The sequence below is a fragment of the Carassius gibelio genome, chromosome B19 (genome assembly GCF_023724105.1).
Source record: "Carassius gibelio isolate Cgi1373 ecotype wild population from Czech Republic chromosome B19, carGib1.2-hapl.c, whole genome shotgun sequence".
Classification (NCBI taxonomy): domain Eukaryota; kingdom Metazoa; phylum Chordata; class Actinopteri; order Cypriniformes; family Cyprinidae; genus Carassius; species Carassius gibelio.
The window spans coordinates 36,459,658-36,478,662 of record NC_068414.1 but is presented as its reverse complement, the minus strand read 5'-3'; the positions used below and the strand labels follow the sequence as shown (position 1 = coordinate 36,478,662).

The window sequence follows — 19,005 nt, the reverse complement described above, 5'->3', positions numbered from 1 at the left end:
GTTGCTATGCGGTTGCTGGGGTGTTCTGAATAGTTGCTATGTGGTTGCCAGGTGAATTCAGATTGAAGTGATCTGGAATATAATTTGTTCAATTTAATGAACGGTTGCCAGGTTGTTGAAAGTAGTTGCTATGCGGTTGCTTGGATGTTCTGAGTAGTTTCTATGCAGTTGCTAGGTGTTCTGAGTAGTTGTTATGTGGTTGCTGGGGTGTCCTAAAGTAGTTGCTATGTGGTTGCTGGGGTGTTCTGAGTAGTTGCTATGTGGTTGCTAGGTGTTCTAATGTAGTTGCTATGTGGTTGCTGCGGGTGTTCTGAGTAGATGCTATGTGGTTGCTAGGTGTTCTAATGTAGTTGCTATGTGGTTGCTGCGGGTGTTCTGAGTAGATGCTATGTGGTTGCTGGGGTGTTCTGAGTAGTTGCTATGCGGTTGCTGGGGTGTTCTGAGTAGTTGCTATGTGGTTGCCAGGTGAATTCAGATTGAAGTGATCTGGAATATAATTTGTTCAATTTAATGAACGGTTGCCAGGTTGTTGAAAGTAGTTGCTATGCGGTTGCTGGGGTGTTCTGAGTAGTTGCTATGCGGTTGCCAGGTGAATTCAGATTGAAGTGATCTGGAATATAATTTGTTCAATTTAATGAACGGTTGCCAGGTTGTTGAAAGTAGTTGCTATGCGGTTGCTGGGGTGTTCTGAGTAGTTGCTATGCGGTTGCTGGGGTGTTCTGAATAGTTGCTATGTGGTTGCCAGGTGAATTCAGATTGAAGTGATCTGGAATATAATTTGTTCAATTTAATGAACGGTTGCCAGGTTGTTGAAAGTAGTTGCTATGCGGTTGCTGGGGTGTTCTGAGTAGTTGCTATGTGATTGCTGGGTGTTCTGGGTAGTTGCTATGCGGTTGCTAAGTGTTCTGAATAGTTGCTATGTGGTTGCTGGGTGTTTTAAAGTAGTTGCTATGCGGTTGCTTGGATGTTCTGAGTAGTTGCTATGCGGTTGCTGTGGTGTTCTGAGAAGTTGTTTTGTTGTTGCTGGGGTGTCCTAAAGTAGTTGCTATGTGGTTGCTGGGGTGTTCTGAGTAGTTGCTATGTGGTTGCTAGGTGTTCTAAAGTAGTTGCTATGTGGTTGCTGGGGTGTTCTGAGTAGTTGCTATGCGGTTGCTGGGGTGTTCCGAGTAGTTGCTATGTGGTTGCCAGGTGAATTCAGATTGAAGTGATCTGGAATATAATTTGTTCAATTTAATGAACGGTTGCCAGGTTGTTGAAAGTAGTTGCTATGCGGTTGCTGGGTGTTCTGGGTAGTTGATATGCGGTTGCTAGGTGTTCTGAGTATTTACTATGTGGTGGCTGGGTGTTCTGAGTAGTTGCTATGCAGTTGCTGGGGTGTTCTGAGTAGTTGTTATGTGGTTACTGGGAAGTTCTGAGTAGTAAAATGTAAAAGTATTGCGTTGCTTTACCAGTGACTTGAAAAAAGTAATTTGATTACATAATTCATAATGCGCATACAGCTTCTAATGGCATATTTAGATTATTATATACTATATGTGGTTTACATTCATGCCTTTAGCAGATGCTTTTATCAAAAGACACTTGCATTACATACAAAGCATTTGTTTTATTAAGTTTAATGTATTTCATGGAAATCAAACCCTCAGTCTTGGCATTCAGTGCCATCATCCAATGATTTTTTTTGTCTTTCTTTTTTTTTTTCCTTATGCAATATTAATGAAATAGTTTTGCTTGGTGTGTGTCCTGTAGAGGGCAACACACACACACATACACACACACACACACACACACACACACACACACACACACACACACACACTCATAAATACATAAACATGCATGATCTTCACTGCATATTTACAGAACAGAATGCAAGTATTGATACTGACTTTTTCCTTTTGAGATAAGAGTGGATTGTAATAAAAACTGTACATTTCAAAATTCAAATTTCCACTCCACTGAGACTAAAAAAATCCAAAATCTTTACTTGGAGTGTGTTACTGCTCAGTTGCTTGTAGAAAATGGAAGAAAAACCACGTTTGGAATAAATATTCAAGGACTCTGAACCCTAGAGGTATTTGTGTCTGTGAGGTCACGATAGGCCTGAAGCAGGATGTGGGAATAAAGAGCAGATGGAGGGATGATGTCTTTACCATCAAATGAGGATTATTATTATTGTGACACGCTTTAATGCTACTGAGTGTGTGTGTGTGTTACGAGTACAACAACGTATGTGTGTGTGTGTGTGTGTGTAATAGGCCTGGGCGAAAAATCGATTGAATGAATTAATTCGAATGTTTTTGTTACAGGCGATTTAAAAAATAAGTAAATCGAGTTTTTGTGTAATGGCACATTTTTGGCTCCCCGGAGCTTCTGTAGCGTTAGTTTCACATGGCAGTATGGCAAGCGACAACAACAACAACATCATAGCACACACGAAACAGCAAGCGACAACATGGATATCTGGTGAGAGTTGGAAGTTTGTTCCCAAGAAAGGAATAAAATCATCTGTTGTTTGGAACTGGTATGGGTTTGCTGCGACCGACGTGGAGCAAGAGACCCCACGCAGTCAAAAGCAGCAGCACCAGCCGAATATGAAAATGGGGGTTACATTTGTCTTGCTTTTGATTAGGGCTGCTCCGATCACGATCGGCCGATCGTTAATGCGCATCTCGTCAGTAAAGCCGGTTTTCTAATCGGCGGTAAATTCCCTCAGGTGCGTGATTTCACACCGAGCAGCTGTTACTACAAGGAGCCATAACTGAGAAGATGCGCAAATCCACTTCATTTTCGCACATCTTCTCAGTTAACAAACGGTTCTGTGTAGTAACAGCTGTTTGTACTTATTGCTTTCCTTAAGTAGGGGGGAAAATCGGAAAAAAATCGGAAATCGAATAAAAAAAAAATAAAATCGGAGATTTTATTTTTAGGCCATATCGCCCAGCCCTAGTGTGTAATCATTTTAGTCAGTTCGGGAGTTCGGAGCGTGAATCATTTGAGTCAGTTCGGGAGTTCGGAGCGTGAATCATTTGAGTCAGTTCGGGAGTTCGGAGCGGGTTCGCGAATCATTTGAGTCAATTTGGTGTTTGCGAATTATTTGAGTCAGTTTGGTGTTCGCGAATCATTTGGATCAGTTCGGGAGTTCAAAGCGGGTTCGCGAATCATTTGAGACAGTTTTGGAGTTCGGAGCGTGAATCATTAGAGTCATTTCGGGAGTTCGTAGCGGGTTCGCGAATCATTTGAGTTAGTTTGGGGTCGCGAATCATTTGAGTCAGTTAGGGAGTTCGGAGCGTGATTGCGAATCATTAGAATCAGTTCGGGAGTTCGTAGCGGGTTCGCGAATCATTTGAGTCAGTTCGGGAGTTTTCATTTATTTTTATTTTTTTAAAATACATTTTATTAACATTTTGTCAATGTACAATTTTAAGACGTAAACAGAATTGAATCAATATACAGCTTCATAAATCTGATCTTAACAAGGTGAACAAAATAAGAGACAGGAAAAGATCCGAAATAATTTGATTGTTTTGTTTAATTTGTTGTTCTTTTTTTAATTTTCAATGCTGTTCCAATATTTTTTAAGGTCTGTAATTCTGAAATAGTAAAAGGAGGGTTTGCTTATTTGCCAAATCATTTTCTGCAGATAATATTTAGCTAAAATAATAATTAAGTTCATTATATATTTTTCATTGGCTGATAACTTTGGCTTAGTGACTATAAGAAGTATTTCAAATTTACTTAGAGAAATATTCTATTTTATCTTTTGGGAAATAAATCTTTGTAAATGGGACCCAAAGGAAGCTACAAGGAGACAATCAACAAAAACATGCTCAATGGTTTCTCCTTCACAGCCACAGAATGTACAAAAGTTACACACAGTTGGAAAAAAAGTACAGATGTTTGCTTTTGAAGGGTAATATCTGTGAACAATTTTGAATAAAACTTATTTGATTTTATTTACAATAATATACTGGTGATTCATTTTTTGTATTTAGCAGATTGTTTACTGTATACAGATTACTTATAAACCAATTATTCAGAAAGAGTGTTTTGTTTTTGTGTAGTATATATGCATTGTTCCAAAGAATACAGTTGTGAGGGGAGAAATTGTGTTTAAAGATAAGATTCCAACATAACAAGGTTTGTTTATGGAAATTGCTTAATTTCACAGGGAGTTTTCCTACTGAAAAAGGACATATCAATAGAAAGTTTAGACCACCAATAGTTTCAAATAAGCTATTTGGAATAATATTCCACTGTTTGGACTCTTGAGGAATCTTTTAATCCAGTTGATTTTTATAATTTGGTTAAATGAAGTAAATGTCAGTACATTCAGACCACCTTCAGCCAGAGGGTTTGAAAGAACAGACCTTTTAACCTTGTCAGGCTTATTCTTCCATATAAATTTGAAGAGAATTTGATCTAATTGGGAACAAGTGGATTTTGGAACATCTAGAGATGAGAGTTTCTCTAGGATTTCTTGATATTTTAATACCAAGAAAAGTTATAGTGTTTTTGAGCGGGATATTACATTTTTCAGACTGGCTGCTGTTTTTTAGGGGCAAATTTCAAATTTTTTTACGTTTAGTTTTAATCCTGATACTTTTGAGAACTTAGGTTTTGGGACTAACGTTATTAGTCCTTGCTTCATTGAATGGGGTTATTCTTCATCACTCAAGGCTTCATTATATACTGCCAAAAGAAATTTGGATGTTTCTTCAAAAAATGCTTGGTAAAATTCCCCTGTAAGGCCATCATTTCCTGGTGATTTGTTGAGTTTAAGATGTTTTATTCCCCATTTTATTTCCTCGATAGATAACAATTCATCACATTCCTCTCTGAAGGTGGTGCTTGCTTTCTTGACATCAACAAGTGAATTAAAAATAACAGATGACTCAGTACATATGTCCATCTTGTGAAGATTAGCATAATATACGGACACAAACTTGGATATAGTATTATAATCTTCTGTTATGGAACTTCCTACTTTTAGTTTAGTTAACGAACTTCTTTCCATATTTTTTTTTTTCAATGCCAAAGAAATATTTGCTGTTTTTCTCTCCTTCTTCAAACCATTTTAGTCTTGATCGTATGAATGCCCCTTTAGCTTTTTCCTTATAAATGTCATCCAATTCTGTTTGAAAGCAGTCTAACTGCAAAGATTGTTCATTATCTGTTGAATTTAGAATGATGTCTGAGATACCTTTGATTAACAATTCTATTCTTGCTCTTTTTCTTTTAGTTAAGTCCTTGCTGAAACTAATGGCATATTTTCTGATTTCATATTTGAGCAATTCCCATTGTTTCCCGTATTCATCTACAGAAACTGCTAGTTCCCAATGTTGTTTTTAAAAAGTGCACGCATCTAGGCTAATGTAAAGTTACATGATGAAGTCATACTAGTGCACGTGTGCATTTTGAGTGCGTTCTTTCACTGCATTATTCGGTGTATTCAAATGCATTTATGAATGCATGTGAATGATCACAAAATTCTAGATATGGGGGTTAGAAAATGTATATATTTATATCATTTTATGTAGTTAATCAATATCACACGAAGAGTGCCATTTCAGTTTTTCTCCAAAAAACAGCATGATTAAAATGTGATATTACTAAAAACAATAATTTAATTAAAAATAAAAAATGTTGCAGAATAATGTAATATATTAATGAATAATAGCCTAAAGAACCTTTGTGCCAAAAGTTCTTTCTTATAGAACCTTTTTAGCATAAAAGGTTCTTTGGAGTTGAGTAAAGAACCCTATGGTTCTACATATAACCCTAATTAACCCTTTTTTCTATGAGTGTTGTGAATTACTTTCACTATTTTTAATAAGAAAAAAAAAATCCATAATCCGCCACATCTGTTTTGATTGGATGTGCGGAGTAAAGAATCCGCCCTGCTGTCTCTGATTGGCCTGAACACGCATATCCACATGAGGGAGGCGTGTCTCTTGTATCTTTGACCCCGCCCCCTTTCCCTCAGCCAGATTACCTTGATTCTGAATTCTCCAGGAGGTCGGTGCTCTCTGACGCTCAGTTTTGAAGAAAACACAGAAAATATTAAATCAGATGGTTTTTGAAGCAATACAGGTACGTTTCTGCGTTGTTGTGTAAGTTTGCGGTGAATCTGTTGGATATAGACGTTTAAAACTACTTATGTTACTTATATTGAACGCGACCGCACGATGTTATTAATCGCGCCACAAGAGTTTCAAAATCTTTTCAAACTGCGTCCGTTAAACCGTCAGACGCACAGAAACAGTTCACAGATAAAGACAAAGATTTCACAGAAACATTTATCAGAAACACGACTCAGAGACGGAGGAAAACTGTTGCGGTTGTTTCAGGAGGAAACGGAGAGTAAATGTATTAATCCTGTGCTCATGTCTGACCATCTGCCCTCAGAAAATCTGCCAAAACAGCCTCTACATCAGCCAGAGACCACCAGTCAGGAGAAAAACACCCAAAAAGTGAGTATAGTTCATGAAATTACATAAACAGTGAGGCCAGCTGGACCAGGACGTACTTTAGTCATAGAAACTTTGCATTTTAAACATGACAAAACAGGTTTTGATTCCTCCTGGTCAGTTTGGTTTAGAGAGAAGCTTTTTCTGAATACAAACTATAAAAAGCTATAAAATGTACATTTTAATATAATTGGTAAATGCTTCAGGAATGCCTGCTGTAAATAGCAGGAGCGCTGGGACTTCTGTCGTCCAGCAGGACATTGACCCGAAGCATTAGCAGAAGTTGCTCTGTAAACCAGAAAGGTCGATGTCCTGGAGCTCTGAGCACCTGTAGAGGAGCTCAAAAACACTCGTTTGTCAAATGTTTCCATCCAGCTCGACAGAAATATTACCAAGAGTAATGATTTTAGAGGTTTTGTTTCCAGCCAAGACTGGGAGAAACTTGTTCATGCCTTTATCACCAGCAGGGTGGACTATTGTAATGGGCTCCTCACTGGCCTTCCCAAAAAGACCATTAGACAGCTGCAGCTCATCCAGAACCAGAAGATCTGAGCATATCACACAAGTCCTCAGGTCCTTACACTGGCTTCCAGTTACATTTAGGATTGATTTTAAAGTACTTTTACTCGTATATAAGTCACTAAATGACCTAGGACCGAAATATATTTCAGATATGTTCACTGAATATAAACCTAACAGAGCACTCAGATCACTAGGATCGAGTCAGTTAGAAATACCAAGGGTTCACACAAAACAAGGGGAGTCCTCCTTTAGTTACTATGCTGCCCGCAGCTGGAATCAGCTTCCAGAAGAGATCAGATGTGCTAAAACACTAGTCACATTTAAATCTAGACTCAAAACTCATCTGTTTAGCTGTGCATTTATTGAATGAGCACTGTGCAATGTCCGAACAGATTGCACTATATTTTCACTGTTTTATTTTATTTTTTTATGTAAAATCATTTTCTAACTGTTTGTAAATGTTTTAATCATTTTAAAAGTTTTTAAATTGCTTGTTTTATTTTTGTTATTATTTTTCTTCATGATTATTTTACTTTCTTTTATGTAAAGCACTTTGAATTACCATTGTGTATGAAATGTGCGATATAAATAAACTTGCCTTGCCTAGTGGTCGACAATATATATGGGCCGATATCTTCCATTTTTCAAATATTGGCATAGTTTTTCAGCTTGGCTGATGTGTTCGAGGTGGGACTTTTATTTTGACGGCGCGAGAGTTCCGAGCGTTCGCAGTGGGATCGCGAATAATTTGAATCAGTTCGAGAGTTCGGAGCAAGGGGCAAGGAACTCGACCGGAAGTTGAAGTCGAGTGGGGGCTGCCATCTTTTAGCAGAACTTCACTTGTGTTAGCATTCCCATTGACTCCCATTCATTTTGGCGTCACTTTGACAGCGAATAACTTTACATCTGAGGCGTTTAAAGACTCTGTTTGTCCATTATTTATTTCTAAAGATACACGACAATGTATAAAGGGCTCCATTACCTTCTATGTTACATTATGGCCCCGTATAAACAGTTTTTGTAAAAAATAGGCTAACGATTGCGTCATAACCACTCGACTCTCTGTCGCATTACCGTACAGACAGGAGGAGAAGCTCGCAGCAAATTAACTTAATATGGCGTACTGGCGTTACATTTTAAAATACTATACAAAATAATTAATCAGAATACTTACTCCTGCTCACTCACGCCAAAGAACTCCCCGCTCAAGCTCGCCGTCTCTGCAAGATTAACGATGGCAGTTTGCACGCACAGCCACTTAGGAGATTTACATCTGTCAGACAGGTTGCTGACATCGTCAAGCTTCGTTTGAGTCTGTGCGTCAGAAACGGAAGTGCTAAAAAACGCTAAAACTGGGCTTCACTTGTCTCAATTGAGTTCCAATGGGGTCGCTGTGTCCATTTCTTTTACTGTCTATGGTTCGGAGCGGGATCGCGAATCATTTGAATCAGTTCGGGAGTTCGGAGTGGAATCGCGAATCATTTGAATCAGTTCGAGAGTTCGGAGCGGGATCGCGAATCATTTGAATCAGTTCGAGAGTTCGGAGCGGGATCGCGAATCATTTGAATCAGTTGGAGAGTTCGTAGCGTGATCGCGAATCATTTGAATGGCCAATATTTCTGTAGTGCACACAGCTCACATTCTCCCTCATTTACTGTCATCGTCAAACACGGATAGAAGTCTGTTTAATAATCAGATAGAATGGATAAACAAAGGAATTAATCTATACAGAAAGTGTTATAACTATTCCTTTTATGTTATTCTTCTGCTTTTGAAGATAGGCAACCTTAACCCAAGCCTTATAATGATTATAATGTGCTCAAACTCAAACTGACAAAAACTTGTAATATCTTCTCAGTGATGTCATCCGTCTCTTTTTTTTTCTCCTGTGCAGATGATTGACAGGGCATGGTGGGACTCTGTCGTCATGGCGATGGTCTCTTTAGCCTGGCTCCTCCCAGCCATCGCTGTGGCCACGCCCTTCCCCATCGACCTGCAGCCAATCAGTGTGGAGCGTCTGGAGGGTGAGTCACATGACTGACAGGATCTCAGTGAGTAGGTGTGTTGGATAGAGAGCAGACGAATCGAATCGCTCTTGTTATCAGTCGTCTGCAGGATTATTATTATTATTGATAGGGTTTTAAGACATATAATGCAAAACTTGACCACAATGTTCCAACTCATTCAAACTCATTGATCCTAAAAATAATAATAATAATTTTATTTAACTTTTTAGTTTTGAAAGTGTTGTCAGAAAGTGATGCCTGGTGTTTTAAAATCTGTTCATATTTTAAAAGTCATGTAGTGTATTCCAGCCAGTGTTATTTTAGCAAAATTGAGATTCTATTATAGTTTGTTTTCATGTATTTTAATGTAATTAAGTTTATTCATATATATATTATAGCTATTCCGCTGTCTTGTTCTTTCAGGTTTTTGTTGTTTATATAGTTTTATTCATTTTTGTTTCAATTTCTTGTGTGGAAATTGTATCTAAAACGTGAGTCGATCGGTACATCTCTAGTATTTTGTGAACTGTAATAGCTCTGAATCCTGTCTGTTCCTATAAACATAGAGCATCAGGTAACTCTGCTTGCATTTGTACCTGCTGGTTTAATTCTGCTTCTTCTGCTCCACAGATTCCCAGCAGTCTCCCAGTTTCCAGGGTCTGGTGTTTAATAATGACTCGGAGCGTCTGGGTCTGAACTATCAGCGCATGATCCGGATTCAGCACATGCTGTACATCGCTGCCAGGTATTCAGTCCAAGATCAGTCTGTTCACAAAGACACCTGCTGCTATTAGACTGCAGGAGAAGACATTGTGACTCTTTCTTCTGTTTAGAGACCATATATATGTTGTCAATCTCACTACTGCAGTCCATAAGATCATCCCACAGCAGGTATGCATATAACAATCATCATACACAAAATATCTCAACTTCTGTGTTTTAAGACATATTTAATGAGATTATGCCTGAAAAGGTTTTGGATTTTTTTATCATTTGTTAACTTAAAAAATCTTATATAATATGACTTGCTGTGTTGTTTTGTTTTTTATTGTATTTATATGATATTTGTATTTTTGAAATACAAAAATAGCTTTGACTGCTGACATGGCATTAAATAAAATAATCTGAATCTGTGTTTTAATTGTAAAAATAAACCTGCAATTGAAAGGATACATTTGTATTAAATTAGATTTTATCATAAGATTAATTAAATTATCAATATTTCATACCTTAATGTGATTGCTACTGTAATACATTTGGTAAACAACATTTCTGTGGATTAATAATAAAAATGAATTAGTTAAAATGATATTTGTGTGTGAGTGTGTGTACACACACATGCACACAATCTCACACACACACACACACTGTTGATTAGGCATGCTTTTTGAATATTATACTTTACATGACTATGAATTATTCTGATAAAATGAATTAAAAAACAGAATTTAAAGGAAAAAATGGATTTCCAAGGGCCCTAAAAGTTGTTAAATTGTGTAATTTTCATGATTTCAGTTAATCATACATGATATTAGATGACTAAAATTAAATCACTGATCAAAACGTAGTCCAGGGAAATGAAAAAACATTAAAAAAATAAATAAAAGAAACCATCAAATGGATTTCATAGTGGCCTGAAAATTAACTCTGTTACATTTTATGATTTCAGGTAATACATTTTTTTTGTTGTTGTAGATTTTTTTGATTGAATCGTTCCCTTTAGTTGAACCATTATAACAAACAGAATTTGTGTGAAAAGCTCATGGTGATCTGTGTTCTCAGATCCTGACGTGGAGATCTTCAAACCTGGAGATGTGTGCCATACGAGCAAGAAACAGCGTGAGTGTCTCCAGAGCAGATCTGAGATGAGAAGGAACACTGCTCAGCTGCTTATATTCACTTCCCTCTCCTCAGACCATTTACGATCGCTTTTCAGTCATCCCAACTGTCTTGTTTTTCAGGATGAATGCTATAACTACATCAAGGTTCTTGTGCGGCGTGACAACGAGACTCTGTTTGTGTGTGGAACGAACGCTCTGAAGCCGGTCTGCAGGAACTACAGAGTGAGTGAGCGACAGATCTGAGCCTCACGCTGATGCAGGGTTTCTCACGCTGCTGCTGTCTGTGTTTAGTTGAGTTCGCTGGAGCAGGTCGGTCAGGAGCTGTGGGGTCAGGGCCTGTGTCCCTTCCAGTCTGGCCACTCCAGCGTGGGACTGTTTGCAGGTGAGATGCGGAAACACACCACCAGTAATGACGCTAAAAAACACACGGGTTTGAGTGACTCTTTCATTGAACTTGCGTCTCTGTGTCTCAGGTGGTCATTTCTATTCGGCCACAGTGGCGGACTTCCAGGCGAGTGACGCTTTGATCTACAGGAGTTGGGGAACAGACGAGCTCCCCCTTCTGCGCACCGTCAGACACGACCCCAAATGGCTCAGAGGTGCTTCCTCAGATCACGAGTGTTGTAGCTCAGATAAATGTAAACGCTGGAATTGCACTGACTTACTGTTGTCTCTTCAGAGCCTGACTTCGTGCATGCTGTGGAGCACGGCCAGTACGTGTATGTGTTCTTCAGTGAGACGGCGGTGGAGCACACGGGCGCTGGGAGGGTAACAGATTCAGACTCTCAGTTCTGTTATACAGTGAGATCCCAACAGCTGGTGCTGACTCCTCGTGCTGTAGGTGGTGTATTCCCGTGTGGCACGTGTGTGTAAGAACGACAAGGGCGGCTCCAGAAGGGTGTTGCATGGTCAGTGGACGTCGTTTGTGAAGGCACGTCTGGACTGCTCTGTTCCTGGAGACACCTTCTTCTACTTGTACGTGCTGCAGTCTCTCACCAGTGTGCTGCAGATCAACCAGCGGCCCGCTGTGCTCGGGGTCTTCACCACACAGAACAACAGGTGCACGCTCACGCCCCATTCACACTCAGTTAAGAACGGAACCATGAAAATCAATTCATATCTGTGGAGATGCAAATACAGTTTAAAAAAAATTCCAAATTAAACATGCTTGATCAGTCCGTGTCTGTGTGTCCCAGCATTCCCGGCTCAGCGGTGTGCGGGTTTTATCTGGATGACATCGATCAAGTGTTTAAGGGGAAGTTTAAGGAGCAGAAGAAGAGTGATGCAGTGTGGACAACGGTGCCTGAGGAACACGTGCCCAAACCACGGTAAAACACACTCACACAGGCTAGTTGCCAAGATTTAAATAAACTAATACTAAAAGTTGATCATAACTGTACAAGTAAACTAAAGAAAGACTAGTTCTGTGGTGTGTGTGTGTGTGTGTGTGTTCAGTCCAGGTTCATGTGCACCTGAAGGTTCAGCCTATTTCCATCATCCAGACTCTATGCTTTCATTCATTGAGAAACATCCACTGATGGACGAGACTGTGTCATCAATCAACAGCCAACCGCTGATCACCAGCAGGTACCACACTCACACACACTCACACACACTCACGTACACACACACACTCGTACACTCAGACACACACACACACTCACGCTCTCACACACACACACACAATCACACTCAGACACACTCACATACACACACTCGCTCACACTCAGACACACACACACACACGTACACACACACAATCACACGCACACTGACACTCGCTCACACTCAGACACACACACACACTCTCACACACACGTACACACAATCACACTCAGACAGACACACTCTCACAGACACACTCAGACATACACACACACTTACACACACACGTACACTCTCACACGTACACACGATCACACTCACGTACACACAATCACACTCACTCAGACACACGTACACACTCACACACAGACAAACACACACACACACACACTCTGTCACACTGTTGTTTGCTCTCTGCAGGTATAGGCTGACTCAGATAGTGGTGGATACAGCGGCTGGTCCTCATCAGAACAGCAGTGTTGTGTTTCTGGGCTCTGAAGACGGCCGTGTGCTGAAGATCCTGATCAGCTCGCGAGAGAACAGCTCCAGACTGCTGGAGGACATCAGCATGTTCAACCACACACAGTGAGCGTCACCGCAGCAGCGCTCGCACTTCCTGTCACGCAGCTGATCTGGTCTAAGGCTCACCGTGTTGTTGCAGGTGTCCCGGAGAGCGGAGGGTGTTGGGTCTGGAGCTGGATCAGGAGCATCACGCTCTGTTTGTGGCGTTCTCCAGCTGCATCATCAGAGTTCCTCTGCGCTCGACACACCAGCTGCAGGAGGTGACACGTACACAAGCTATACAAGTACACCGAAGAAATGACTTGCAAGATTTTATTAGTCTTCAAAAACACAAATAACTTAATATAGCGAAGTCTAGGGATCAAAATAAAAAAAAATCATAATCCTGATGGGGAGGAGAAAAGGCTGGTATGGACTGTAAACAAATAAAGGTTCGCAAAACAAGTGACTTCTCCATAATTAAGTGGTGATCAGGTAACAGGGGTGTGCGATCTCCCTGGAAGAACACCGCCACCTGCAGGCGAGCAAGTAGAACGCAGGGTCGTAACACCTCCCTCCTAAAATAAAGATTCGGCAACAAATCTAAAAACAAAAACAAAGGAAAGACAGTTAAACACTACCCAGAACGAACACATTAAAAGTTCTGTTGATCCAAAGGAACGTCGTCTTCTCTTCATTCTACAACACCTCTGGGCCCTAGAGATGCAAAGAAAAAGGAACGGACACGGAAATTATGTTACGCTCTAGGAAGTGTGTCAGCTATTACCTTATCTTTTCCTCTAATATGTTTAATCTCGAGATGGAAAGGCCCATAATAATAGGCAGATAAATCCTTAGCACGACTAGTCAAAGGCACCTGCCAATACCCCTTTAAGAGGTCGAATTTGCTAACGTAACAGGCAGAGCCAACATGATCGACGCAGTCATCAACTCGAGGTAAAGGAAAACAGTCCGGCTTTGTCACGGAGTTAAGTTTTCGATAATCTGTGCAGAATCGATATGAGCCATCGGGTTTATTTACTAAAACACAAGGAGAACTCCACGAACTGAAACTAGATTCAGCCAGATTATGAGCAAGCAGATAGTTCACCTCTTGTTTCAGCAAATCCCTTTTAAAAGGACTGACTCGATAGGCGTTCTGTTTAACTGGACACGAGGTTTCTACGTAGATATCATGTTCTATGACAGAAGTACGACCAGGAACGTCAAGGAAGAGAGAGGGAAATGACATCACCAACTCAGTGACATCACTCCTCCCTTTCTCTGTCAAATAAGAAAGATGAGAGGACAGGTTAAGAAGAATCTCAGAGTTTTTAAGTCGCCCGTCCACTTTCCCTTGAGAAAGAAAACTCCTCAGCATTCTCTAAAGAATCCCCCCTCGTACTGCAAAAGAGAGGAGAGGATTCTGAAAAGTCACAAGAGTTTACCACATTAACAGTAACAGAACAAACAGGAGCTATATACAATTTCAACAGGTTACTGTGACAGACTTGTACTTTTTTCCTCCGGTCAGGAGTATTCACCACATAATTATTATCAGAAAGACGTTTAACTACACTGTAGGGAGCTGTAAATTTAGCCTGAAATGGGTTGACAGGTAGAGGCAGCAAAGCCAATACTTCATCACCCACCTGAAACTCCCTTAACTTAGCTTTTCTGTCAGCATGTTGTTGCATTTGTATTTGAGACTTACTCAACTTTTTAAATAAATAAATCAACGGAGGAAGTTAGACACTGATCAACAGATTTATCACTAGAACTAGATAAATGACGAGCTCTCTCATCACGAGTGTCAACAGTGAATGGTGAGGTAGAAACTAACAATTCAACAATCTCTCTTTCTTCTTGAGAATAAGACAGTCAGATATTTTATGACCAGGCTTTTTACAATAAAAGCAAACCATGTCTCGTGAGTGTACAGGTTTACTAGCATATTCAGCAACTGTCGCCCTAATATTCCTACTCATCACAGGAGACTTTGTCTTAGGTTGAAAGCAAAACTTAGACGTACTCATATCGTTGGTTTTAAGACCGACTGAACTGAATGAACACAAATTCATCAGCCATGATAGCAGCTTCAGAAAGTGTATTCACCTTGTGTTCAGTGAGATGTGTAGCTACAGCATGAGGAACACAATGTTTAAACTCCTCTAAGAGCACTAATTCTCTTAATTCCTCCTTAGTTGTAACTTTCATTGAAGTGCACCACCGATCAAATAACTTATCTTTTGCTCTTGCAAATTCAACATGAGTACATTCATCAGCTTTACTCAAATTCCTACATTTTTGATGATATGCCTCAGGCACGAGTTCATATGCATGTAACACAGCAGATTTCACAACCTCATACTCACCACTCTGTTCCAGTGAGAGTGCAGAATAAACTTCCTGAGCTTTACCTGTGAACACACACTGTAACAATAAAGTCCAAAAGCTTTTCGGCCATTTCACGGATAAAGCAACACGTCCAAAGTGATAGAAATATTTATCCACTTCCTTTTCAGAAAATGGCGGCACTAATCTCATATTTCTGTGAACGTCAAACACAAGTTCACCTGCATTCACTTGCTGTTGTAGAACAGGAGGCACATTCGCTTGTGAGACTTCAGCTGACTTTGCTGCTAATTCCAACTTTTTTATCTGAAACGTCCTCTTCTCGTTCCTTCACTAACTCAAGCTCCAGTCTTCGCATAGCTAACTGATGATCTAATTTTCTCTCTTCAGATTATCTTTCTACCGCTCGTTCTTTCATAGCGCGACCGTTGCGTTCAGCACAAATTTTTGCGGCATCTAAACACAATTGCTTCTCGTGCAAAGATAATTCTGGATATTTTGTCTCACCTTCACTATAAACCTCAGCAGGAGTAGACACAACCGATTCACTGGGAGTAATTAACTCAGTGCTTACCTCTATAACTCCTCTATCAACAAGTGACCGCTTCAAAGTAGTCACAATAGTTTCCTTCAGCCTCTTTTCCTGAGAAGTAAGATCGATACTGAAGCGTTCGGCGATTTGCACTAACTGCTCCTTTGTACAACTCTCAAGCAAAGCTTCTGATGGACACGCAAAGAAATCTTCGATCACCGAAGACATTTTGTTTGTATTTGTATACGCACAATAACACAAACGAAACTACTAGCTAACACGTGAGACGCTGTTTACAACTCTCATAAGCCACTTCAAAAAACTACGTCACCGTATTACGCAACCTATGCTCATTCACAAAAACTTCCCACAAGTCAAAACACAGCACTATACACACAAACACAACGATTTACTTTTATTTATTTTTGTAGAATGGATTTACCGTTTACAATATGAGAAAACTCCAGGGGCCTGTTCTTCGTATGTCGCTTGTTACATCCGAGATCAAGTGACACATCCAGGATGATATCATCGTGCTAATCATGATCCAGCTAATTGGGTTCTTCGAACACACCTGTTGTGTATGATTAGTATCGCTGGATTGAGTTATCTGAGATAATTGCGCGTTCATGTGTTGTCTTAAAAGGGGATATGTATATGTAAGGGGATATGTATCGATACTCGAAACCATGATCAGCCCAGAGCTTCGAAGAACCAAACGATCCAAGATCACGCCAAATCATCAACAATCAAATCCAGCTAACTGAGTTAGCGACGTACGAAGAACGGGCCCCAGCTCCTAACTCAGAAAACACTAACTAAATCCTACCTGGTCTTCAGAGATGTACCGGGCTCGGGGCGGCATTAAACGCTGAGCTCTGCGACAATCAGTCAAACTGAAGGTCCGGAAGCGTACCCCCTACAGAGAGTTAATCTCCACCCAGGATAACCTCCAAAAACAAAGAAAGGCAAAATAAGAAAACAAAACAACAAACAGTGCTCCGTTGGAAGGATTGTATTCACAATCCAGCTGGAAACACTAACTCACCAAGATTCTCATTTATAAAAGGTAACCATTCACAAAAACAGTCGCATACAGCCCATACTTACCAACGTTTCCTACGTTGGACGAGCCCCCAATTTATGTCACGGCCAGCTCGTTTCGACCGTACGTAAAGTACACTGAAGAAATCACTTGCAAGATTTTATTAGTCTTCAAAAACACAAATAACTAAATATAACGAAGTTTAGGGATCAAAATCAAAAGGGGAAAATCATAATCCTGATGGGGAGGAGAAAAGGCTGGTATGACTTCTCCAGAGGGTGTCGATCCCCTGGACGAAGTGAAGAGGAGTGGTTGAGTCCAAGGTTTTATCCTCTCCATAATTAAGTGGTGATGAGGTAACAGGGGTGTGTGATCTCCCAAGCTCTCCTGGAAGAACACCGCCGCCTGCAGGCGAGCAAGTAGAACACAGGGTCGTAACGGTGTGTGTGTGCAGTTAACGACAGACCTGCTGTCCATTATCTCTGTATTATTTCACATAAACTTCAGACAGAAACGTATTGTCCATCATCCATCTCTGAGTTCCTGCTCAGATGCTGTCTCCACACACACGACCCATAATGCATCTGGCTGCAGACGGGACGCTGTGCTGACCTGACTCCAGGGTTCAAGTGAGAGAAACATCACATGGAGCCTCAGTTAGCCCAAACTAAACTTCCTGTCTGTGTTTTCATGGTGTGTGTGTGTGTGTGTGTGTGTGTGTGTGTGTGTGCGCAAACAGAGCGGGGCTTGAACAGGACATCGACAGTGACCAATCACCTTCTTCTAATAGAGCCAGAAAGACACCTTCCTTATTGTGCTAAAACATTTCAAAATCATTTCTAAAAACACCGTACATCAAATAACATGAATACACACTCCAATACAGCGCAATATCAAACACACACTTCAACCATATATACATCACAGACCGAGTACCAGCTAGACAAGAGTTTTCCAACTTTGCCACAAACCATTATTATACACAATATCACACTGTTAAAACAACAGCTACGACAACTGTTTTCCGAAGCTGGCACAAACCATCATTGCAGTCTCTAAGACAGAAATCACCACCACCACCCATCTGGTAATCAGCATGCACCTGCCATTACTCCAAAGCTAATGCCATCCCATAAAGGACACGTAAACTACCGTACTCTCTCTACCAAACAGCACTACCATAAATACTGTAGTGTTTGTAGCCATTACACAATGATAAGTGATCCTCAGTTTAGCATTGATCAAAATTAAGATACAATTTATACAAAACGTAAATTTTCAAACTTGTTTTGTATAAAACAAAACCTAATGAAGTCGTCAAAATCACGTTTTACCAGAAACGGCGCCGTTGCTCCCCAGTCTTCACCTTTCTCTTGCCTCCATCTCTTCGTGCAGACTGAGCTCGTGCGTCATCTTCGAAACAGTTATTCAGACGATAAAGTGTAGGCTATGTATTTCAAAACTGTGTCTAGTACGATATAAATTACAAAGGTTTAATTGGCATCTTTATTTCAACCTACCCGACCAGAATATCATTAAAATTAATATTGTACCAACTATGACTGAGTTTGTAGCTTAATTGACTATATTTGAAATAGTTTGAGCTGCAGTTCAGTTGCTGGCAGTTCAATAGTAAATCAGTTTAAAGCATCCAGTCATCTCATATAACATTAAAGTGAATGTTCAGTGCATCAGTATATAGTGTAATAAATAAAGAAATGTCTGTTGTTTGTGATTGTATTTGTCTGTATAGAGTGATAGTCAATGTAAAAAGAGCAAATGGAAGAAGCAGATGAATACAAAACAGCAGAACAACATAAAGATATTGGTCGAGAGATGTCATAGCTTCCCTAATTGCAGTAGAATTGCAATAGATTTAATTTAATTTAATTTCCATATTTAACCTTTACTTTAGAAATGTCCAAAAACTTGCAAAAGAAAAATTATGTTTATTTTACTTAAGTCATTTATGCCAAATCCAGAAATAAATGATAGCTTGTATACAGAAAATGAAGCTTCATTATGGCTTTTTTTTGGACTGTAATATTATTTCCATGTCATTTAATTGGTATTAACAATGCAAAAATAAATACATTAATTAACAAAAAATTACTGCAATATATTTCCT

The 19,005-nt window shown here is 39.9% G+C and overlaps 1 protein-coding gene and 1 long non-coding RNA gene across 4 annotated transcripts in view; one reads left to right on the top strand and one right to left on the bottom strand.

Moving 5' to 3' along the window:
- Positions 1-19,005, top strand: part of LOC127978676 (semaphorin-6D) — a 276,967-nt gene that overhangs the window by 8,229 nt on the left and 249,733 nt on the right. For 2 of the 3 annotated variants that reach the window (XM_052583525.1, XM_052583524.1), the window contains exons 1-15: positions 5,955-6,093; positions 6,409-6,473; positions 8,887-9,016; positions 9,629-9,743; positions 9,832-9,889; positions 10,781-10,837; positions 10,960-11,061; positions 11,131-11,221; positions 11,313-11,438; positions 11,519-11,607; positions 11,681-11,898; positions 12,036-12,167; positions 12,295-12,426; positions 12,865-13,029; positions 13,106-13,226. In XM_052583525.1, the coding sequence (XP_052439485.1) occupies positions 8,887-9,016; positions 9,629-9,743; positions 9,832-9,889; positions 10,781-10,837; positions 10,960-11,061; positions 11,131-11,221; positions 11,313-11,438; positions 11,519-11,607; positions 11,681-11,898; positions 12,036-12,167; positions 12,295-12,426; positions 12,865-13,029; positions 13,106-13,226 (1,536 nt within the window). In that variant the 5' untranslated portion in view covers positions 5,955-6,093; positions 6,409-6,473. Of the gene's footprint in view, positions 1-5,954; positions 6,094-6,408; positions 6,474-8,886; positions 9,017-9,628; positions 9,744-9,831; positions 9,890-10,780; positions 10,838-10,959; positions 11,062-11,130; positions 11,222-11,312; positions 11,439-11,518; positions 11,608-11,680; positions 11,899-12,035; positions 12,168-12,294; positions 12,427-12,864; positions 13,030-13,105; positions 13,227-19,005 lie in introns of those variants that run through there. The other variant, XM_052583526.1, reaches the window with a different exon arrangement.
- LOC127978701 (uncharacterized) lies at positions 10,480-18,731 on the bottom strand. Its single transcript, XR_008158601.1, has 3 exons — positions 16,662-18,731; positions 13,093-13,548; positions 10,480-11,959 (listed from the first exon to the last, which is right to left on the bottom strand). It is a non-coding gene; the product is annotated as an uncharacterized LOC127978701 (long non-coding RNA).